Raw genomic sequence first — 24,115 nt, 5'->3', positions numbered from 1 at the left:
AAAAAAAAAGAAGAAAGAGAGTGAAGGGAGGGAGAAGGGGAAGGGAGAAAATAGGTGGGGAGGGGGGAGAATCAAGAGAAGCAGTAGGAGCAGCAGTTACTATCAAAGAGATAGCTCACTAGTTACAGCTAATGCCTTGGCATGACTCAGCCCATATCGAGTCTAGGCACCAGACAGGAAGATGTTAAATCACTGGAGGAAGCTCTGGTGCTGCAGTGTCATTCATATCTCTCTCATCTAGCTGAATGAAAAAGTAATCTGGGACCATTTAAAAAAAAAACAAAAACAAGAACAAGAATTGAATCTCAAATAATAGACATAGCAGAAGAAGCATAGTGAAAGACTTGCAAGATGTACAGAAAAGAACAAAAAAATTACAATACACAGTGCATGTCTTTCAGCTATTATTTTAAATTAAATCTTTTCATTAGCCCAAACAAAAGATTAAAAAAAAATCAATGAATGGATTCCCAAAATGATTTAATTATTTATTATCTACAAGAGACTTATCAGTCTAATAACTATATACATCTGGAATGTTAATAATACCATTATAAAAAATAAATTTCTGAGAAATGGTATTAAAAAAAAACCATCAGTTTTTTTTAATACATGTTGAATACAAATGCATGATAAGTGTAAAAAAATGTAACAGATGGGAGTCGGGTAGTAGTGCTGCGGGTTAAGCGCAAAGTGCCAAGACCGGTGTAAGGACCCCGGTTTGAGCCCCTGGCTCCACACCTGCAGGGGAGTCGCTTCACAAGCGGTGAAGCAGGTCTGCAGGTGTCTGTCTTTCTCTCCCCCTCCTCCCTCCATTTCTTTCTGTCCTATCCAACAACGACAACATCAATAATAACAACAACAATAACTACAACAATAAACAACAAGGGCAACAAAAGGAAATAAATATTTAAAAAATATAACAGATAAAGATGGACATTTTATTTTATTTAAATTATTTTTCTTTATTTATTACATAGAGACAGCCAGAGATTGAGAGGGAAAGGGATGATAGAGGGAGAAAGACAGAGAGATACCTGCAACACTGCTTCACCACTCACCAAGCTTTCCTCCTGCAGGTGAGAAACAGGGGGTTGAACCTGGATCCTTGAGCACTGTAATGTACGCTCAACCAAGTGAGCCACCACCTGGCCCCAAGATGGAAATTTTACATCAGTAAATTAAAACAGTGCAAACCTACTGAAAGCTCTAAAAATTAACATGTGCATTTACTACCAGGCCTCACAAATGTATACGATATACACAGACTAGAAGGAAGAAACTGGGGCCAGGTGGTGGTGCATCTGGTTGAGTGCACATGTTACAATGCACAAGGACCCAGGTTTGAGTCCTTTGTCCCCACCTGCAGGCGGAAAATTTCACAAGTGGTGAAGCAGGGCTGCAGGTGTCTGTCTCTCTCCCTCTCTATAACCTCCTTCCCTCTCAATTTCTGGCTGTAGCTATCCAATAAATAAAGATTTAAAACTGCAAATTCAAATGATTAGAAAACTAAGTATTTCATTTATTTTATTTTAATGAGAAAGAGTAGATATAGAGGGGAAAAGATACTGAACGAGAGAGGGGGGTGGAAAGAGAGACACACACACACTATAACACTGCTCAGTTCTGGCTTATGGTGGTGCTGGAGATTGAACCTGGGACCTCAGAGCCTCAGGAATGAAGGGCTTCTACATAACCATTATGCTGTCTCCTTAGTCTGATTAGAGAAGTTTAAAAAGGACAGTACGTGTACAACACTATAGACCTCACTTAAGTTCATCAGCACACACAACATTCTCAACTGACAGCCAGCAATATAGGTAACATACTAGTCCACAAAGTAGTCAGTTCATCTAAGAGGATAGAAACTATACAGGTATTTTATTAGGTTACAATCAACTGAAACTAGAAATCAAGGTGATGGAAATTCTGAAAATACATGGAATAAAACAACATACTCTTACAAAAATCTTTTTAAAAATATTAAGATAATTAAACTAACACATGGGATTTAGATATAGTACACATTACAGTGCACAGGACTTGGGTTCAAGCTAGACTCCAAATTAGTGAGGGGGAAGGACATTTTAAAGTAGAGCAAAAATAAAACAGGGCGTACAGGCTCCCCACCTATAGGGAAATCACTTCATAGGCGGTGAAACAGGTCTGCAGGTGTCTTATCTTTCTCTCCCCCTCTGTCTTCCTCTCCTCTCCATTTATCTCTGTCCTATCGAACAACGACATCAGTAACAATACTAAGAAGAACTACAACAATAAAACAAGGGCAACAAAAGGGAATAAATAAATAGATATTAAAAAAAAAAAGATTAGAAAAATACAAAATGGGGCCTGGTGGTAGTGCAGTGGGTTAAGCACACATGGCCCAAAGTGTACAAACCCCCGGCTCCCCACCTGCAGGGGGGTCGCTTCACAAGCGGTGAAGCAGGTCTGCAGGTGTCTGTCTTTCTCTCCCCCTCCTCTCTACATTTCTCTCTGTCCTATCCAACAACAATAAACAACAAGGGTAACAAATGGAAAAAATAGCCTCCAGGAGAAGTGGATTTGTAGTGCAGGCACCGAGCTCCAGCATAACCCTGGAGGGAAAAAAAAAAAAAAGAAAAAGGAATACAAAATCAAACATTTTTTTAAAAAAAGATTTTATTTATTTATTAATGAGAAAGATATGAGGAGAGAGAGAGAGAAAGAACCAGACATCAGTCTGGTACATGTGCTGCTGGGGATTGAATTCAGGACCTAATGCTTGAGCATCCAATGCTTCATCTACTGCGCTACCTCCTGGACCACTTTTTTTTTTTAAAGATAAAAAAATACAAAAACAAAACAACCCCCCCCAAACAAATAAACACACAAACAAAACCAACAAATCTTACCTAGATTACCTAGGAATAAAAGACTTTGGGTTGGGGCTGGGCAGTGGCACACCTGGTTGAGTGCACACATTATGATGTGCAAGGACCTGGATTCAAGCCCCTGGTCCCGAGCCACACGGCTCAAGCTTCATAAGTGGTGGAGCAGTGCCACAGGTGTCTTCTTCTGTCTCCCCTGACCTTTTAATTTCTCTGTCAACAACAAAAAGACTGGGTGAGGGGGTTCTCAATGGTATAGTCTGTGCTTTCCATGTTTGAGGACTTGGGATTCATTGCTATTGCCACATGAGAACAGCAAAGACAAAGCATGCAGATCTCTTAAGATGGTGGAATAGTGCTTTGTTTCCGCTCTCACCAAAAAACCGGGCTGTGGGACTGGCTCAGAAGTAGAGTGCACTCTGTATGTGTGTAAAGCTCTGGGTTCAAGTCACAGCATCATATTAAAACAAAGAGAGAAGATTCAACTGAAATCAGAAAGGAAAACAGAAGCAGCAAGCCATCAAAATGGAAGAATAACTATCAAAGCCCATGAGGTGCACAACAGGCAAACATGAACAAGTGGGCTGGGGTCCAATGCTAAATCCCTAGCACTGCTTATGCTAGTGAGGCTCTGGTTCTCTTTCTCTCTCTTTTTTTAACTTGTGAATTATTTATTTATTTATTCCTTTTGCTGCCCTTGTTTTATTGTTGTAGCTATTATTGATGTCGTCATTGTTGGATAGGACAGAGAGAAATGGAGAGAGGAGGGGAAGACAGAGAGGGGGAGAGCAAGACACCTGCAGACCTGCTTCACTGTCTGTGAAGCGACTCCCCTGCAGATGGGGAGCCTGGGGCTCGAACCGGGATCCTTCCTCTAGTCCTTGCACTTTGTGCTACGTGGGCTTAACCCGCCCAACTCCTTGGTTCTTTCTTAAATAAACTACCACCAGTGGCTATGGTGAAGAATTATTTGTCAAGAAACTGCATACTATAAAACATGCATAAATTTCTAGAAAGATATGCCTGTTTCTAATATGAAAAAACAACAGACCCACAGCAACAGCTCACCTAGATGGTGCACCTGGTTTGCCATGAGCCTCACTATATTGGAAGCACCTCTGGTGTTGTGGTGTCTTTTTTCCTCTTAATGTGAAAAAGTTGGTCCAGAGTAGAAGTCAAAGCAAAACAAAAGCAAGGAGAAATAACAATACATCTATACCAACTAAGTAGATTAATTAAAAGTCCCCTCATGGGAGTCGGCAGTATTGGGTTAAGTGCATGTGGCGCAAAGCGCAAGGACGGGCTTAAGAATCCCAGTTGGAGCCCTCGGCTCCCCACCTGCTAGGGAGTCGCTTCAGAGGCGGTGAAGTAGGTCTATAGGTGTCTAACTTTCTCTCCCCCTCTCTGTCTTCCCCATCTCTCTCCATTTCTCTCTGTCCTAACAACAACGACATCAATAACAACAATAGTAACTACAACAACAAGAGAAAACAACAAGGGCAACAAAAAGGGAAAAATAAATACAAATAAATAAAAATAAAATGTCTCCTCATATAGAAAGTCTGAGGGCTGATGAACTTTGCAGACGAATCAAGCCAACAACATGAAGAAAAATTATACTGATTTTCCAGAAACATTTCCAAAGTATAAAGAAGAAAAAATTCAAAACATCTGCATGTAATCAGCTTTACCTAGGTACCAACATCAAAGTCACAACAAATAAATAACTATCTGCCATGAATTTTTTTTTTTTTAAAGATTTTACTTATTTATAAGAAAAATAGGAGAGAGAAAGAACCAGACATCACTCTGCACATGTGCTGCCGGGGATCAAACTCAGGACCTCATGCTTGAGGGTCCAAACCTTTACCACTGCGTCACCTCCCGGATCACCTGCCATGAATATTAATACTAATTTCCTCATTAAAATATACTAACTCAGAGGCCAGGTGGTGGCACACCCAGTTGAGTGCACACATTACTCTGCATAAGGACCTGGGTTCAAGCCCCCATCCCCAAAAAGAAAAGGGGGAATTGTCGTATGCTTTACATTGGTTTGTTCTAGCCCTCCCCCGCCAAGAGAATTGGATCAGTCCTGTTAATTTCGCGGGCCTGCTTGGCCCCGCCCCAAGAAACCCCGAGAGAGGGTTCATGAGTCCGAGGGTTCCTGAGTTCCTGAGTTTGAGAGTAAAAGAGTGCTTGCGCTGCCGCAAAGAGACAGCGGAGTTCTGTTTGGTGATTAGTTTGTCTTAGTTTATGAATCGTTGTTCCTGAATAAAGAAATACAGCTTCCCTGCCCAGCCGTTGTCTCTGCGTCTCTGTTACCCGCCCGTGAAGCTAGACCCTCCCGTGAAGCTAGACCCGCCCGGCAAGAGCCTTCCGAATTTTAACAACACCCAACCTGGAGGGGGGAAGTTTCACAAGCAGTGCTGCAAATATGTCTCCCCCCTTCCCTCTCAACTTCTCCCTGTCTATGTCCAAAATAAATAAATACATGAAGTATCTTCAATACTAATTGAATTCAAAAGCACATTAAAAATATGCACTAGAAACAAAGTGAGAGGTAAGAATTACTCCTGGAATTCAGAGATGTTTCAACATACAACACATGTAAGACTTATTCAAATAACAGAATAATGGAAAATCATAGGTCAAATCAATAATGATGAAAAAGAATTTGATAGTATTAATATACATTCATGGTAACACTAAAAAAAAATACTCAGGGGGTCGGGCAGTAGTGCAGTGGGTTAAGCGCACATTGCACAAAGCGCAAGGGCCAGAGTAAGGATCCCGGTTCAAGCCCCCAGCTCCCCATCTGCAGGGGAGTCACTTTACAGGTGGTGAAGCAGGCCTGCAGGTATCTATCTTTCTCTCCCCTGTCTTCCCCTCCCTCTCTCCATTTCTCTCTGTCCTATCCAACAACAACATCAATAACAACAATAATAACCACCACAACAATAAAACAACAGGGACAACAAAAGGGAAAAAAATAGCCTCCAGGAGAACTGGGGTGCAGGCACCGAGCTCTAGAGGCAAAAAAAAAAAAAATACTGGAATGAAACTAAACAACTTCACTGTAATACAGGTCATAAATAATAAGCCCAGAGCTGATATACTCAACTGTTGAAAAGTGCATGTTTCTGCTGTGTGATCATGTAAAAAGTAATTATGCTGGGGGGTTGGCAAGCAGACCACCCAGTGGAGCACGTTACCACATGCAAGGACCTGGATTTGCATCAGGGCCACATGAAAGCACCAGGAGGGAAGTGTCATGAATAGCAGAGCAGTGCTCCAGTGTCTATTTCTCCCTCTCCCTCTATCTAGGGGTGGGGTGGGGGGTGGGGCATGGGTGGGGAGGGATGACCACTGGGAGCAGTGGAGTCACGCAGACAACAAGCTCTAGCGATAACTCTACTAGCAAACAAACAAACAAGAAAACTGAATCATGTTCATTTCACTTCTGTGGCATTTGGCACTCCGGTCTGTGCCATCTGCTCCACTCATTCCCACCTACCTGAGTGTATGGTCACCTTCTTTCTTGTCACATGCCAGGGCTTCTTTTGCTCCAAAAAGGTGACCCACGTTTGGCTTAGTTATAGTGAAAACTGTTTAAAGGGGAGGGGGGAGAAAAAAAAAAGTTTTGCTGATCTAAAATTGATCTGAAAAGACACACAGGTCTGTACAGAGACTACCTAGAGCAATGTTCACAGCAGGGCTCAAAACTCTGAAGAGTAATGAAATAAGTGAGGAAGGTATGAACACAAAACTGACCTAGTAAATCATTATTTTTATGCACTTTTTTTTTGTACTTTGAAAAGTAATTATATACACAGTAAAAGGGACAGAGTAGAAGATTTACATAGTGGCTTAAAGTATGAAGCATTTTTAGCAGCATAAAACTTATCAATCCAGGGGGCTGGGCAGGGGTAGTGGAGGGTAGGGTCAGGTGAGCACACCTGAGTATGCGCAAGGACACGAAGTTCCACACCCCCTGTTCTCATCTGCAGAGGGGAAGCTTCTGGAGTGGTAAAGCAGGGCTGCACCTGTCTGGTCTGCCTCTCTATCTCCCCCTCCACAATTCTTCTGTCCCAAAAAAAGAAAAGCCACTAGGACCCATTGATTGTTGTGCAGGAACCAAGCCTCAATGATAACTCTGATGGCAAAACAACAAAAGCCACAAACTGACCAAATTATACGAGAATGTGATTACTTGCCTTTCAACCACACCATACACCCATCACCAAAATCACACCAAATCACTGTTGTTTCCCAGTCATATTTCACAGATTTCCTTGTTCCAATGATCACATGTTACATTCTACTTTAGAGTAGAAAACATCTAAGTATGGGCTAAATCTGATTCCTATCTTCTCTTTTTTAAAAATTTTATTTATTAATGAGAGGGATAGAAGAAAGAAAAAAAAAACCAGACACCATTCTGGTACATGTGCTGCCAGGGACTCAACTCGGGACCTCATAGCTTGAGAATCCAACACGTTATCCACTGTGCCACCTCCCGGACTACGATTCCTATTTTCTTTCTCCGAAGGCACAAAAGAAAAAAGTGAATGCAAAAAAAAAAAAAAAGAAAAAGAAAAAAGTGAATGCATGTGTGGTGTGACTTTGAAGCTAAGTGGGAATGTACCCGAACAAGATCTAAGTGAAATCCACACTTAGAAAAACCCATTATCTACACTGTACAGAGATGACCACCTGTATTTCCCCAAAACAAACAAACATACACTGAAAGTATGAGACAAACTCAAAAGAAAGGAGTTTCCAAGGAGAAGGGTATTCCTGCACATCTCTCAGCAGAGCTAAGACCTTTATGAAGGATAAAAGGGAAACACTAGGTGGTGGGAGGGTGTGGAGACATCTAATTCAGGGAAGTAAGAAAATTGTACTTGTGTATCAACACGTGCCCTGCAAACACTGTTTACCCAATAAAATGATCTGGGGGAAAAAAGGACAATATTAACATTACTACGGAGTCATACGGCAGGGAGTACCTGCACCATCAATGGGACAAACGACACCAGGCACATGACTCATGGGTCATGTCACCACCGCTGGGGTACTGCCACTAAAAACAGCGAATAGGACTATGAATCTGATTATGAGCACGCAGTTTTACAGAGCAAACATTTACATTACAGACTTCATGGAATGTATACCTCTCATGAATTGAAGTATTGAGTGTATCTGAAAGTCTTTTTTGCCCCTGCCCCCATCCATAAATAAAGAGCAATACATTGAAGCTTGCCCAGGGTGCTAGTGGCCAGGGCTGGAGGCTGGGTACCCAGCATGCACGGCAAAGTAGGCACCTGCACAGGTGCGCTACCTCACCAGCCCTGAAATAACTGTTATTATTCTAGACAGCAAAGCTTCATTTCAAAATTCTGGATCACAGAACTCTCCTGTTGATTTACCCACCTCCTCTGTCCATCTCTATGAAGAGTTAGTGAATCATTCACATGGGCCCTAAGCATGAAATCACCTACTTTCTCACTGATAGTCTATCCAGGACAGGAATATAAAGAGGGAACATTTTCAGTAGTCGCAGTCCAACGATCAAGGTCAGTTATCTTGAGCTACAGAAAGCCTAGACGAGCAATTACAGAAGCCAGACCTTCCACCTTCTGCATCCCACAATGACCTTGGGTCCATACTCCCAGAGGTTTAAAGAATAGGAAAGCTGGGGGCCAGGTGGTGGTGCACCTGGTTAAGTGTTCATATCACAGTGCACAAGGGCCCAGGTTCAAGCCCCTGGTTCCCACCTGCAGGAGGAAAGCTTCATGAGTGGTGAAGCAGGGCTGCAGGTGTCTCTGTCTCTCGCTATCTCCCTCTTCCCTCTCAATTTCTGTCTCTATCCAATAAAAAATAAAAACAAGAAAAAATTTTATAAAATAGGAAAGCTGTTAGGGGAGGGGACAGGATACAGAGTTCTGGTGGTGAGAATTGTGTGGAATCCTATGGTTTTCGTCAATGTTTCCTTTTTTAAAAATCTTTATTTCCTTTTGTTGCCCTTGTTGTTGTAGCCTTGTTGTGGTTATTGTTGTTGATGTTGTTAGCTGTTGGATAGGACAGAGAGAAATGGAGAGAGGAGGGGAAGACAGAGAGGGGGAGAGAAAGACAGACACCTGCAGACCTGCTTCACCGCCTGTGAAGCGACACTCCAGCAGGTGGGGAGCCGGGGGCTCGAACCAGGACCAGGACGCTGCTCCTTGCGCTTTACGCCACATGCGCTTAACCTGCTGCCGCCTGGCTCCCAATGTTTCCTTTTTATAAAAAAAAAAAAAAGAAAGAAAAAGAAAAAGAAAAAAAAGAAATTTCAGATGGAGAGGAATGGGGAGGAGGGGGTATTGAGATATGAGAAAGAACGCCCTAAACAGTCAACCTTAAAAAGATAACTCGGGCACTAAAGTAAAAGACTTTGGGGTGGGTGGGTGGGGGCAGAATGCAGGTCCTAGAAAAGGTCCACAGAGGACCTAGTGGAGTTTGTATTGTTATGTGGAAAACTGAGAAATGCTATACATGTACAAAACACTGTATTTCCTGTCAACTGTAGAATATTAATCCCCCAATAAAGAATAATAATAAAAAAAGAATAATAATAATAAAAAAAGATAACTTGGGAAGATTTTTCAAAATCACAGTTACGGTAGGAACACATTTATAAATAAATACACTGACATTTCAGGAGAACAGAACAGGTGTCTGACCTGGGACAAAAACACTTAGTGAAAGAAATGCCAATTCTAGGGGTCGGGTGGTGGTGCACCTGGTTGAGAGCACGTGTTACAGTGGTTACAGTGAGCAAGGACCTGGGTTCAAGACTCCAGTTCCCACCTGCGGGGGGGGGGGGGGGGGGCTTTGCAAGTGGTGAAGGAGGGCAGCAGGTGTCTCTCTGTCACTCTATCTCTCCTGCCCCTGTCAATTTCTGTTTTTATCCAATCATAAATAAAAAAAATTAAAAAGAAGAAATGCCAATTCTTCCTACTGCTTCTCAGGTAGGATCATGTGGAGTGATCACACCCCCCTCAGGAGAACACAGCAGCACAGCTCGCCCACGGGCACGAGGAGCAGAAAGGGCCTAACTTTCTCATTCCCTAGTGTCTAAGGACAGACTCCGGGATTTCTCCTTCCTGTGTGGGTCCTCCAAGCCCGCCATGTCTGCTGCAGCAATGATAGATGTGCTCCGTCCAGACCCGTGGTGGACAGACAGACACCCTAGGCTCCCCGTGGACCAAAGACCAGCGGCAACACCCTCCTGGGACTCTTCCCACGGAGCCAGGCCGATATATATCTCGCCATCAGCACAGCACAGCACTGCACTAAGTCACCAACACTCACCACCCACCAATACAACCACAGCCGGCCTGCCAATCTCCTTGGTGATCTCCAGGAAGACCTGCCCCGATACCATCACTGCTCCTGGCCTCTAGGCTTTCGTGGGCACAGGGCACTCAGGCACCCACTTTTTTAAGAGCTTACGAAGATTGCGTGTTTGCAACTGGACCCGGGCCCTGGCACCTGAGAACCTCTCTTGGCGGCATGCTGCTCCCCTCGGACCCACTGCCAGCTGCCCCGTGCTGGGCACCTCCCTGTACCTGGCACAGGACCAACAGGCCCACGAGGGGCTTCCTCAGCCCTGTGTAAATAAACAAACCCACAGCAACTCAAGTACAAAGCAGGGCAGGAGATTTCTAGGTCTTTTTTTTTTCTTCCCTATTCATGAAGTCTATTTTTTTTTGTCCCTGAAGAAAAAAAAAAGTACCAGTTCACTACGATTTCTTTCTTTCTTTTCTTTATATATTTATTTTCCTTTTTGTTGCCCTTGTCGTTTTTTATTGTTGTTGTAGTTATTGATGTCATCGTTGTTGGATAGGACAGAGAGAAATGGAGAGAGGAGGGGAAGACAGAGAGGGGGAGAGAAAGACAGACACCTGCAGACCTGTTTCACCGCCTGTGAAGCGACTCCCCTGCAGGTGGGGAGCCGGGGGCTCGAACCGGGATCCTTATCCCGGTCCCTGCGCTTAGCGCCACCTGCGCTTAACCCACTGCGCCACCGCCCGACTCCCTATTTCTTTTCTTTGCAACAGCACATCTGGCACAAGAGACAACAGGCGGGCGTCCACTGCACTGCGCTGCACAGAACCCGCCAGCCCCTCGTCACAACTGGGAAAGCTTCCTGCAGTCTGTCTGTCTGTCTTTAAAGAAGTTAGCAGAAGCGGTGCAATCACGCAACACACACACACACCACACACACCTAACAGGACGGCAGCGCCGCCCCTCCGTTTACTCCAGCGACTGAGAGAGGGCTCGGTGCTGCGGCAAAATGGAGTTGTGCAGCGTCTGCTCGCTAAGGGCCCCGCGGCAATGAGGGGCCGGGACCCCCCGAGCAGCCCCGCGCCCGCAGGCGGGACGCGCCGGGACCCCAGGAACCGCCCGCGGCCGCGGACACCGACAGCCCGACCCAGGCCCCGCGGCAGGGCGCGGCGGGGCGGCCAGGCGGCGCCCACTCGGCGGATCCCCGGGCGCCTTCGGCAACATGGCCGCCGCCAGCGCCAGCTCGCCCGGGCCGGTCGACAGCGGCCCCGCCCGGCCTAGGCTGCCCGCCGCGCTCACCCTGCTGCACCGCCCGCGGGCTCCGCGGCCGTGTCTCCCGCTCAGGGGCGTCCTCGCAGACCCGGGTCCACCGGGTCCCCCAGAAGCCCGAACCGCAAGGAACTGAAAGAGACGCAGCGATAAAAATACAGGCCACTGCGCACATGCGCACCAGGAGACGGCTGGATTTCCCCCCCTCCCACGAAGCTGCGGTGCCTCCCACCACCGCCCTGATTGGACAAGAGCCAGGTCGCGGTCGCTTTGAGTGGACGGCGTGCCAGTCACGCAGCTTCCGTGGGTCCTGATTGGATAGTGAACACAGTCCCCGGAAACTGGAGGCGGGGCCGGACCTTATAGCACCTTGTAATCAGAGACCGAGGATGGCATGTGACTGGGGCTCATCCAATCAGCGGTCGAGCCAGAGATAGTCCCCAAGTAGCCGCTCTTAACTGGCCAGTACTAAAGAGCGCTACTGCGCCTGTGCATACAGAGCATATTGGTTCTCTAAGTTTCATTGCTTGATGCAGCCTGGTGCCCTTGGCAGTGAGGACGAGGTAGAGCTCAGAGCACTCTGAAGATACGGGTGTAGCTGACACTCTAGTTTTCGATTTTTCCAGCCACTAATGTTTCTTCTTCTTTTTAAATCTTTTCATTTACTTATTGGATAGAGACAGCCAGAAATCGACAGGAAAGAGGCTTCTTCTTCTTCTAGCGTTTGCCCTTCTTCCGTAGCCAGTCAACAGCATCAGGTTGAGCCTGATGTAAAGTTTCAAGACCTCCTTTGAATCTGGAGAGGTGGCAGTCGTTGACTATGTGGGTCATAGTCTGTCTGGAGCCGCAGGGGCAGTTCGGGTCGTCTCTGGCTCCCCAGTGATGGAACATAGTGGCGCACCGGCCATGGCCTGTTCGATAGCGATTGAGGAGGGCCCAATCATAACGTGCTAGGTCAAAGCCGGGTTGACGCTTGCAGGGGTCTGTGATGAGGTGTTTGTTCTTTACCTCAGCTGACTGCCAGCTCTGTTTCCAAGAGTCTGGAACAGAGAAGTTCAGTGTAGGCGTAAGGGACCAGATTGGGTGACGAGACGTCAAGCGTTGGACAGGGTGGGCGAAGATATCCGCGTATATTGGCAGGTCCGGTCGAGCGTAGACGTGGGAAATGAACTTAGATGATGCCGCATCCCGACGAATATCTGGCGGGGCGATGTTGCTAAGAACTGGCAGCCATGGAACCGGGGTGGAACGGATGGTTACAGAAATTATCCTCATGGAGGAATATAATTTGGAATCGACCAAGTGGACATGGGGGCTACGGAACCATCCTGGGGCACAGTATTCTGCAATGGAATAGCATAATGCCAGAGAGGATGATCGTAGTGTGGAAGCGCTCGCGCCCCACGAGGAGCTGGCCAGTCTCTGGCTGATAAGGAGAGACAGACAGCTGCAACACTGCTTCACCACTTGTAAAGCTTTCTCGCTACAGGTGGGGGACCGGGGGCTTGAACCCGGGTCCTTGTGCATTGTAATATGTGTATTTATTCAACCAGGGCTACCACTCGGCCTCCCCACCACTCTAATTTTCCATTAAGTTGATTACATAACATCACTTATATAAGTGAAGTTATGATACATATCTACATGTTACTATTTATATAATTGTGACTCCTTTACTGTACTTCACATGTATTTATGGTTTACCCGTGTTGTATTGTCACAAGACCTTGATTTTTCAAGACTGGATACTATTCCATTATGTGTAGACTAGCTTGTTTTTCTTCTCTTCATGGGCGTTTGGTTGATTATGTCAGACTTGTGAGAATAATGCTTCAGTGGGCATGAATATGAAAATATCTCTTCCAGATTTTTGGATTATTTTGATTTATACCCGTAAGTATTTTAAGTCCAGTTTTTGAGGAAGTTTCAGTTTTGTAGATTTTTTTAATAAATATTTTTTAATATTTCCTTTTGTTGCCCTTGTTTTTTCTTTATTGTTGTTGATGTCATCACTGTTGGATAGGACAGAGAGAAATGGAGAGAGGAGGGGAAGACAGCAAGGGGGAGAGAAAGAGAGACACCTGCAGACCTGCTTCACTGCTTGTGAAGTGACTCCCCTGCAGGTGGGGAGCCGGGGGCTCGAACCGGCATCCTTATATGGGTCCTTGCACTTCATGCCACGTGCGCATAACCCACTGAACTATGACTACCTCAAATGACTTTCAAGCCTGAGGCTCTGTGCTCCCAGGTTCAATCCCCAACACCTATAACAGGCACTGACTCAAGGACTGGCAGAGGTGCAGCTCATCTGCCTGATAAGAGCAGCTAGCTGTGAAGAGAAGCCTTTCCTGCTCAGGGGGGAACTACATATGGTAGGTGACTTCCTGTTTAAGCTTGTGTGTGCTTATAGGAATATCAAAACAGCATATGACCTGTAATAGTTTACAATACATGTGGTAAGAAGCATACTTGTGTGAAGCCCCAATGCTGCATTAAATGCAGGGATGCTCTGTTTTCTCTACCCCCTTTTTTTTTTAATGTAAAAGAATTTATTATCTTTATCTATTGGATACAGACAGCCATAATTGCGAGGAGGAGGGGAGGTAGAAAGGGAGAGAGACAAAGAGACACCTGCAACATTGCTTCACCACTTGCAAAGCTTTCCCCCTGCAGGTGGGGATGGGGGGCTTGAACTTGGGTTCTTGTGCACTGTAATATGTGTGCTCAACCAGATGTGCCAACACCTAGCCCCCCCTTTTTTTTTTACCAGCACTGCTAAGCTCTGGCTTATGGTGGTGCAGGGGATTGAACTTGGGACTTAGGAGCCTCAGGCAAGTCCGTCTCTGCATAACCTACCTATGCTATCTACTCCTGTCCCCCACTTATTCTTAAACACACACACGCCTGCACTTTATAAATACCCTACTTCTAGGGGTCAGGTTGTGGTGCATCTGGTTGAGCGCACATGTTGCAATGCATAAGGACTCAGGTTTGAGCCATCGGTCCCCACCTGCAAGGGGAAAGCTTCACGAGTGGTGAAACAATGCTGCAGGTGTCTCTCCCTATCACCTGCTTCCCTTTCAATTTCTGGCTGTCTTTATCAAATATAAATAAAGATAATAAAAATAAGTTAAAAATAAATACCATACTTCTTTTTTCTTTTTACCTCCAGGGTTATTTGCTAGGGCTTGGTGAATTACAAATCCACTGCTCCTGGTCGCCGTTTTTCCCTTTCCTTTTTCTTGTTTTTTTCTTCCGTTTTCATCGGATAGGACAGAGAAACTGGGGAGGAGATGGAGAAAGATATACCTGCTTAGCTGCTCACGAAGCATCCTGTCCATCACTCTCTCCAAAGTGAGCTCCAGGATAGAGGGAACAGGTGCATGGGTCCTTTCTGCTTCTCCAGGCCCAATCATACTCAAGAGCTGGGGTTTATTTTTATTTATTTATTTTTACCTCCAGGGTTATCGCTTAGGGCTCAGTGCCTGCACTATGAATCCACTGCTCCTGTGGCCATTTTTTTTTTTTTTTTGATAGGACAGAGAGAAATTGAGAGGGGAGGGGAAAACAGGTGGGGGAAAGACAGACACCTGCAGACCTGCTTCACCACTTGTGAAGCGACTGCCCTGCAGGTGGGGAGCCGGGGGCTCGAACCGGGTTCCTTGTGCTTGGTACTGTGTGCGCTTAACCTGGTGTGCCACCACCTGGCCCCAGTGCTGGGGTTTAGAGTAGTTAAATGAATGAGGATCTAAAGCTTCCTCTCAGACTCTGAACTGAACATATTGTGGATATGCAGACCAGTAACAAAGGTGTGTAGGGTTGGAAGCAGGAGGGATAATCAAAATGATGGGGGGGGGGGAGGTTCCTCTTAGCTCCAGTGAGCACAGGGCAGGACAGGGCCCACTCCCTGGTGGTCAGCTTCAGCACTGCAGCTACACAGCATGAAAACCACAAAGGCAAACACTCATCTGTCATTAGGTATAGTCCTGACAGCTGTTCTCCTGGATCCCAGAGGCAGAGAGGGATTTAGAAGCCACCATCTCCCCACCTCCCTCCTGCTCTATGCTGGCAGCCCAGGGCAGGATGTAAGGAGCAGCCCTGCCGCAGTCAGATCTGTTGGAGAAATTGGATGCTCTCAAGTGGTCTGCCCCATGGAAGTTGTGAGGAAGTACAGTGGTCAGTGCTGTAGGAGGCTAGGTTACTATGTCTGTGAAAGGCACTCCTTGGAAGTCAGCCTATCTTTTAGTTCCTGAGTACAGAAGGCACCCGCCGGGGCTGCAGGAGAGGCTTGGGATGAAAAGGGCAGGGCTCTGGTCTGCCAGTCTGGTCTATATTTGCCTGTCAAGCTGATGAGCCAAACCATGGGGACTGTGGTTCTGGAGGGTCTGATTTCAACTGGCCAATCCCCAAACATTAAAAGAAGTCACAGGCCAGGGAGACAGCATAGTGGTTATGACAAAAGACTCATGCTTGAGGTGCTGAGATACCTAGATCAATCCCTGGCATCAACACCAACCAGAGGTGAGCAGTGCTCTGGTTAAAAACAATCGGGCTGGGCGGTGGTACCTGGTACAGTGCACACATCGCCATGCACAAAAACCCTGGGTTCAAGTCCCTGCTCCCCACCTGTGCTGTGTGGGCAGCTAAGTGAGTGGTGAAGCAGTGCAGCAGGTGTCTCTCTATTCTCCTTCCCTCTCAATTTTTTTTCTTTCTTTTTAAAAAATATTTATTCCCTTTTGTTGCCCTTGTTTTCTTGTTGTCATCGTTGTTGGATAGGACAGAGAGAAATGGAGAGAGGAGGGTAAGACAAGAGAGGGGGAGAGAAAGATAAGAGACACCTGCTTCACTGCTTGTGAAGCAACTCCGCTGCAGGTAGGGAGCCAGAGGCTCGAACCAGGATCCTTTTGCTGGTCCTTGCGCTTGCTGCCACCTGTGCTTAACCCGCTGTGCTACACAGCCTGACTCCCTCTTTCTTTAATGAACCAAAGTTGCTGTATCTAGGGCGGTGGCTCAACAGGGAGCACAGGAGTTGCCTCTGTGAGGATGTACGTGGGCTTGACCACCAGCACTTCGTGTGCCAGAGCGGTGCTCTAACCATCCCTTTCTAAATGAGCAGAAGAGACCCAGAAACAAGACCCTGTTAGTAATACGAGACATCTATGAAATGTCAAGAGGGGACTACATATATATTTAAAAGGGTGTGTCTATTTCCCAATTCATCTAAAAACTGTAGTGAACTAACTTTTATTTTACGAGGTCAGCATTAGCCTGAGACCAAAGCCAGATAAGGACAATACAGAGCAGGGATAAGGCAGAAGGAAAAGTTATGATTAAAATAAACCCATTTAAAAAAAGAAAAACTTAGGGAGCTGGGAGGTAGCTCAGTGGTTAAGCGCACGTGGTGCGAAGCACAAGGACCGGTATAAGGATCCTGGTTTGAGCTTCAGGCTCACCACCTGCAGGGGAGTCACTTCACAGGTGGTGAAGCAGGTCTACAGGTATCTTTCCCGTCTTCCTCATCTCTCTGTCCTATGCAACAACAGCAGCAATAACAACAACGATAAACAACAAGGGCAACAAAAGGAAAAAAATAACCCCCAGGAGCAGTGATTTCATAGCGCAGGAACTAAGCCCCTGCAATAAAAAAATTTAAAAAAAAATATTAATGAGAGGAGGAGGAGAGAGAAAACCAATACCAGAGGACCACTCTTGGCACACGCAATGCCAGGGTTTGAACTTGAGACTGCGTGCTTGAAAAATCCTATGCTTTATCCACTGAGCCACCTCCTGGAATGCAAGTCTTGTTTTACTGAAGTTGAAGCAGAGTTAATGCAAAAGGAGAGTGTGATCCAGAAGCCTACAGGGCAAGTGGAAGCTGGCACTGTGACCACCACTTTTGCTGAGGAAGTTGCCAGATCATTCCTCCTCACCAGTCGTCACTGCAGACCTGTCACCTTTGTTCCGAGGTGGGCTGTGGGTAGTTTCTGAAGCACAGACAGACCAAGGGCAACCACCCAAGTGGTCACTCTGCAGCTGGTCTGGGGTCCCAATAGCCATCACCCTCCCACTCCCCATGAGAACATTCTGCCCTGGGCCACACAGCTGTCCCACAGACTTTTCCCTTGGGCAAACCTGGAGACAAAGGCCCATTTAGCAGGGAGCCTCACCTACCCACAAATGATTGTCCCCACCCCTAGTCATCCCCAGTCCTTCCCAGCACTGTTGAAAGGGATCACAGCGACCTCTGCCTAGGTCAAGCCCACCCCACAGCAAGGCCTAGTCTCCTCAGCTGACACTCTAGCCTGAAGGCAACAGAAAACAGTCCAGCTGTCTCTGCAAGCAGCTGGTGACCTTGCCAGGCATCGGGTAACCTGCCACTTAAAGATGTTCTGTCCAGACAAAACATACCAGAGAATTACAAGATACTTTTTATTTAAAAAAAGAACATGCAAACTTTACTACCAAACTAGGAATATTTTGTAGTGAAGACATAAAATGCACATTAAACATCCAGTAGAGACATGTTAAAGTTGGTGTTGTTTTTTTTTTAAATTATTCTATTTATTAATGAGAAACAGAAGAGCCAGACATCACTCTGGTACATGTGCTTCCAGGGATTGAACTCAGGACCTCATGCTTGAGGATCTGATGCTTTATCCACTGCACCACCTCCTGGACCACAAAGTTGGTGTTTCTAACAGTAACTTTTTTTTTTGCCTCCAGGTTATCGATGGGGCTCAGTGCCAGCACTAGGAATCCACTGCTCCTGGAGGCTATTTTTCCCATTTTGTTGCCCTTGTTGTGGTTGTATTGTTATTGTTTTTATAGCTGTTGTTGTTGGACAGGACAGAGAGAAACAAGAGGATGAGAAGACAGAGGCAGAGAGAAAGATAGATACCTGCAGACCTGCTTCATTGCTTGTGAAGCGACCTCCCTGCAGGTGGGAAGCCGGGGCCTAGAACCGGGTTCCTTAAGCCAGTCCTTGCGCTTTGCACCATGTGTGCTACTGCCCAGCCCCCATAACTTTTTTTTTTTTTTCCAGAGCACTGCTCAGCTCTGGCTTATGGCAGTGTGGGAGATTGAAATTGGGACTTGAGAGCCTCAGGCATGAAAGTCTCTTTGCATAACCATTATGCTATTCCCCCCTCACCCCCCTGTAACTTTTTTATGGTACTGAAATCATGACTTGTCAGATTGTTTGAGCTAGCCCTCTCAACAGCTTCTAGAGAGCGGCTTGTGCTCATTAGCTACTACTCATTTCTCCTTTAACTTGGTATATAAAAAACCGTAGTTAATAAATCTCACAAATTCTCCTGACAACAGATCATCAAACTAACCTTGCAGAACCAGGATTTATGGCCTGGCGTGCCCTGGAGGGTTGCCGTTCCCAGGGCCACAGCCCAGTCTGCTCTAGGGCTCCACACCCTCTCTATGATCTTTATCCTGGGGCCATTCACTATACTCTGTGCATGCCAGGATTCTGGAATCTGTGCCCTGTGGAATGACAGGAGAATGGGCAGTGGTGTCCACAGGCCTGCGTAGGATGCTACAGGCAGGGCTATGGTATTCTTTCACCTATGGCTGCAATTAAAAATGATTATTCTGACGGGGGAGAGAGTGTAATGGTTATGCAAAGAGAATCTTAAGCCCAAGGCTCCCAAGTCCCAGATTTAATCCCCTGCACCAATATAAACTTGAACTGAGCAGTGCTCTGGCAAGAAAAAAAAAAGTTCCTATGCTGAGATTGAAAAAAAAAAAAACAAAAAAACAACGGATTATGTCCCTTAGGAAATAACTATCATAGGAGACACCACAGACCCGGGACGTGGATGAAACAACTATCATTTATTCTGGAATCCATGATGATACTTTGGTATTTTAAAATTGAAGTAACACTACAACATTTATGTTTCAATGTTTATCAGTAAAACTCAAGCTATGTACATACTATATAAAGTCCACCACTTTATGTGGTGAGGATAGTCTAAATCTATCTTCTGTAAAAACTTCACTTCAGTCATACCAATATTCTCTATTATCTTTGTACTGCTAGTGAGACACTAGTATATTAATAGACTGGAAGAGTTTATTTACTTATAAAGTTGAGAATAGCATTAAATGAATAAAGTGCTAAAACAAACCTTACTTCTTTCATCAACAATGGATTATTTAAATAGTTGAAACAATAATCCAAGTATCCATTAGATGAGTAGATGAAGATGTGATGTATTTATACACTGGAATACTATTCAACTGCATATAGAAAAAAAGAAGTCAGTCATTTATAGCAAAGTGGAAGGACTCATGGGTCATGCAAACTAAATCAATCAGAAAGAAAAAGACAGTGGATGACTCTATTCACATACACAATAAAAGGATATAAATAAAGACAAATCTCTGAGATTTGAGTGCTATGGCTGAAAACAGGGTGTAAGGAAGGAAATAAAGGTGTATAAAGTAAGCATTAAGAGCTGGGGAGATAGCATAATGGTTGTGCAAAAAGACTTTCAGTCCCCAGCACAAACATAAGCAACAGCTGAGCAGCGCTCTGGTAAAAAAACAAACAAAACAAAATACAAATAAAACCCCACATTACATTTTTTAACATACAAAGTCTACAGACAACAGAACATTTGGTGGTCAGACAGGAATACAATGAAATATTAAAGTAAGTCTGAATGAACTCATGATGAGAAGTTGACTGATAAAAACTCATGAAGTCTTCAATTTGTTATTTAAAAACTTATAAGCAGGGGGCTGGGCAGTGAGTGGTGCACCCAATTAAATGCACACATTACTATGCACACAGACCCTGGTTTGAGCCCCCACTCCCCACCTGCAGGGGGAAGCTTTACAAGCAGTGAAGCAGGTCTGCAGGTGTCTGTCTTTCTCCCTGTCTTCCACTCCTCCCCTTTAATTTCTCTCTGTCCTACCAAATAAAATGAAATTTAGAAGAAAAAAGGGGGAAAAATGGCTGCTAGGAAAGATGATTTGTACTGCTGGCACCGAGTCCCAAAGATAACCCAGGTGACAGTAAAACAACTTATAAGCAAACCACAAATGGCAGGCCCACTTGGATTTTCCATATGTATCTATATATGAATGCACCTCTAATTTAAGAGCCCTCCTATCAGTAAAGAGCAATAATCAAGCACATAATTCCATATTTACACAAGAAATAAAGGTATTACATTAAATGATGAGAACACTTACATAAGTATTTGCTATTCAAAATTCTCTAAGTGTTAATATAAAAATAAGTATACACATCCAAAATCCTATCACCTTAATCTTCTGATTAAACCTACAAAAAAAAATTTAAGTGTTTAATTTGGGGGGATATTCTCTGCAATACTGACTTAGAAAAAAATATCTTGAAAGCAGCAGGAGTGACTCTTGTTGGAAGAGGTTCTGATGTCCACTTTTTCAAAGATGAAGCATTTGCATAACTGCTTTCTTATATTTTTATTGGCATAGCATTAGTTTACATTATTAAAAGGTCACAGGACTATAGTTTTACCCGTGTGTGTGTGTGTGTGTGTGTGTGTGTACACAACCTATGTCCAATTACCAGTGATATAAATCCAAAAACCCTCTGTCCATCCTCACGTCCCAATTTTCTCTGATAACTGCCATACTTTTCACAAATTCTGAATTTGTCAAACTTGTGATGTACAATTATTTTCTCCACTGCTGTTGCCTTTCTTCTGTGGAAATTTCTTTCTATGTGTAGGTGCTTTTAAATTTCATCTATAAAGAATGCAGGATCATTAAAATTTACCTATTACAGATAAAGGCAGTGAGATTAGCATAGTATTCAGCTATATGGTGTGAGAAATGGCCTGGGGCCTCAAGCATGCAAGGTGCATTTCTAATACTCGTAAGATTTATTTAACTAAATACTTCCCATTATTTTTTACAACTTTAAATTTTCCTTTTCATTACACTCTGCTATTTAAAATGTGTTTTAAAAACAAAGGCAGTCCCCACCTTCCTCACTTTTATAGGATTCCTCTTGTCCATTATGTGATGCTGAAGAAGGGCTGAGTTCTGCCTAAAGACTCAAGTCACATTCCGCACATCCACAGCTTCTGGGCAGTATACACTGATGTTGACTAGAGGCTCTGCCAGATGTTTCTATCTGTAAGGTCTCTCTGAAACATAAATTCATTCATGTTGATTAAGGATTGAGCTCAGGCTCTACCCACTCTTCACATTTGTAAAGTTTTTCTCTAGTGTGAAGGATCTGATGTTGCGTAAGGCCTGAGCACTGCTTAAAAGTTTTACCGCAATCTTGACATTTGTAAGGTCTCTCTCCAGTATGGATTCTCTTATGTAGAGTAAGGCTCGAACACTGGTTAAAGGATTTACCACATACGTCACACATGTAAGGTTTGGCCCCAGTGTGAATGATCTGATGTCGGGTACGGGTTGAGCACTGCTTAAAGGTTTTGCCACATTCTTTACATTTGTAAGGTCTCTCTCCGGTATGAATCCGTTGATGCTCAGTGAGTCCTGACTTAGCTGTGAAGTTCTTACCACACTCTTTACATATGTAAGGTTTCTCTCCAGTATGAACCCTCCGATGCTCAATAAATCTGGAGTTGGAGCGAAAGGCTTTATCACAGTCTTTACATTTGTAAGGACGTTCTCCAGTATGAATTCTTTGATGCTGAGTAAGGACAGAGCTTTGGTTAAAGGTCTTGCCACATTCCTTACACTTGTAAGGTTTGTCTCCAGTATGAATTCTGTAATGTCGAGTAAGTTCTGAGCGCCGGCTGAAAGCATTACCACAATCCTTGCATTTGTAAGGCTTCTCTCCAGTATGAACTCTATGATGTTCAATAAGTTTTGAGTTAGAGATAAAAGATTTCTCACAGTCTTTACACTTGTAAGGCTTCTCCCCAGTATGAATTCGCTGATGTTCTGTGAGGCTTGAGGACCGGCTAAAGGTTTTACCACATTCTTCACATTTGTAAGGTTTCTCTCCAGTATGAATTCTGCAGTGCTGAGTGAGTTGTGAGCACTGGTTAAAGGTTTTACCACAATCTTTACATTTGTAAGATTTCTCTCCAGCATGAAGTGCTTCGTGTTCATTTAAATCTGACCATTGACTGAAGACTATCCCGCATGTATTACAAATGTATGAATTTTCCTCCAAATTCATTTTACTATGATTAGGTGATGAAGATTGGTTCAAAGTTTCACTACATACTTCATATTCACAAGGTTCCTCTTTAATTTGAATATTCTGATTTATAATAAGGTCTAACATTTGATAGGATTTTTTCACACCATTATAATGGTTTTCCGGAAATGTAACTGAATTGCAATGGAGTTTTTCCCAAGATGTTTTATATTTTTCATCTTTATTTGTAGCAAGATTCTTATAATGGGTAGTCATCCCAGCTTGGGTATCTTCACAGTAAAAACTATTTTCCCCTTCACATTTCACAGTTGCTTCCATGTCTTTCAAGGTCACAGCTTCCATATCTTTCTCAAAACAATACCAGGAACAACTCTTCTATAGCTGACTTTGGCAAAAACCCTGGGTGTCAAAGATTTATCTGGAAGATAGTAAATACATACACCACTTAGTGCACTACAATGGATATGCTGTAAAATCTTACATCACAATTCACCGATTAGAGGATGCTAGTGTGGTGACAGATAGGAAACATCATGACTCCATTCGACCATGGAAACATAACCTTAACAATAATATATTGAACCAAATGCCTTTGTGACAAGCTAGAAATTAATTCTGAAACCGTGGCATGCCCTATAGTCAGTCACACTTCAGAAGGAAGTAGCTTGTTGAATTTGTCCATAAAAGGTGCTTTTCCTTTATGGCACATCATGAGACACATTTTTGTCTGAGTGTTCAGATGCCTGGGGACTGATTTCTATTTTACACAAGACAGAATGCTACACATGCTACAGGGAAAGGCGGTGTGCCACTGATGCAGTGTTTTAGACCACAGGGAAAAGAAGTAACTACAGCTGAAGAGCAGCAGTGCCCCTACTGCAGTCAGAACTCCAGGACAAAAAGACAGCCTGGATTTATTTATTAATTTTTGTTGTTAGATATAGAGAGGGACAAAGGTAGGGAGAGTGAACTGAAGCTCCCTCCATTGTGGTGGGGGCCAAACTTGTTCCTGGGTCAAGTACATGGCAAAGCAACAGTTTCTAAGTGAGTTATTTCGCTGGCCTAGGAATCTTGTATATTAAGAAAAAAAAAAGGAGAGACATTTTTTTAAAGTGGCAAACAGCACACTAGCACAGAGAATATAATGTCCAGTTTACTGGTCTGATCAGAATTTTTAGAACCACTATCACTGGTATTCTTCCCATCAAAAAGATATGAATCAAAACCAGAAAAGCTGATTATTTGATTGCCCAGTCTTAAAAGATTACAATAACAATAGAATCAAAAACAATTTCTAAGACATGGTCCTCATATAGGGAAACTAGTAACTCATTCATTAAACCATATCTGGTTACAGTCAAATGAAACTAGAAATCAAAAGATGGGGGAGTTGGGTGGTAGCGCAGCGGGTTAAGTGCAGGTGGCGCAAAGTACGAGGACCAGCACAAGGATCTTGGTTCGAGCTCCCGGGAGTAGCTTCACAGGTGGTGAAGCAGGT

The 24,115-nt window shown here is 44.3% G+C and overlaps 1 protein-coding gene across 10 annotated transcripts in view; it reads right to left on the bottom strand.

Annotated features, from left to right (window-relative positions):
- Positions 1-23,624, bottom strand: part of LOC132540356 (zinc finger protein 345-like) — a 28,723-nt gene extending 5,099 nt beyond the window's left edge. The window contains exons 1-3 of one of the 10 annotated variants that reach the window (XR_009551516.1): positions 11,499-11,798; positions 6,385-6,475; positions 941-1,148 (exon numbers count right to left, since the gene is read on the bottom strand). Coding sequence is in view for 3 of the 10 variants with exons in the window: in XM_060197475.1 (XP_060053458.1) it covers positions 21,649-22,959 (1,311 nt within the window). In the remaining 7 variants the exon portion in view is untranslated. The other 9 variants (XR_009551517.1, XR_009551515.1, XM_060197481.1 and 6 more) reach the window with 9 other exon arrangements.
- Positions 23,625-24,115: the final 491 nt, after the last annotated feature.

Source organism: Erinaceus europaeus, chromosome 9, assembly GCF_950295315.1.
Source record: "Erinaceus europaeus chromosome 9, mEriEur2.1, whole genome shotgun sequence".
NCBI classification, from domain to species: Eukaryota; Metazoa; Chordata; class Mammalia; order Eulipotyphla; family Erinaceidae; genus Erinaceus; species Erinaceus europaeus.
The sequence above is the reverse complement of the archived record's forward strand: the minus strand, read 5'-3'. Positions and strand labels throughout refer to the sequence as shown.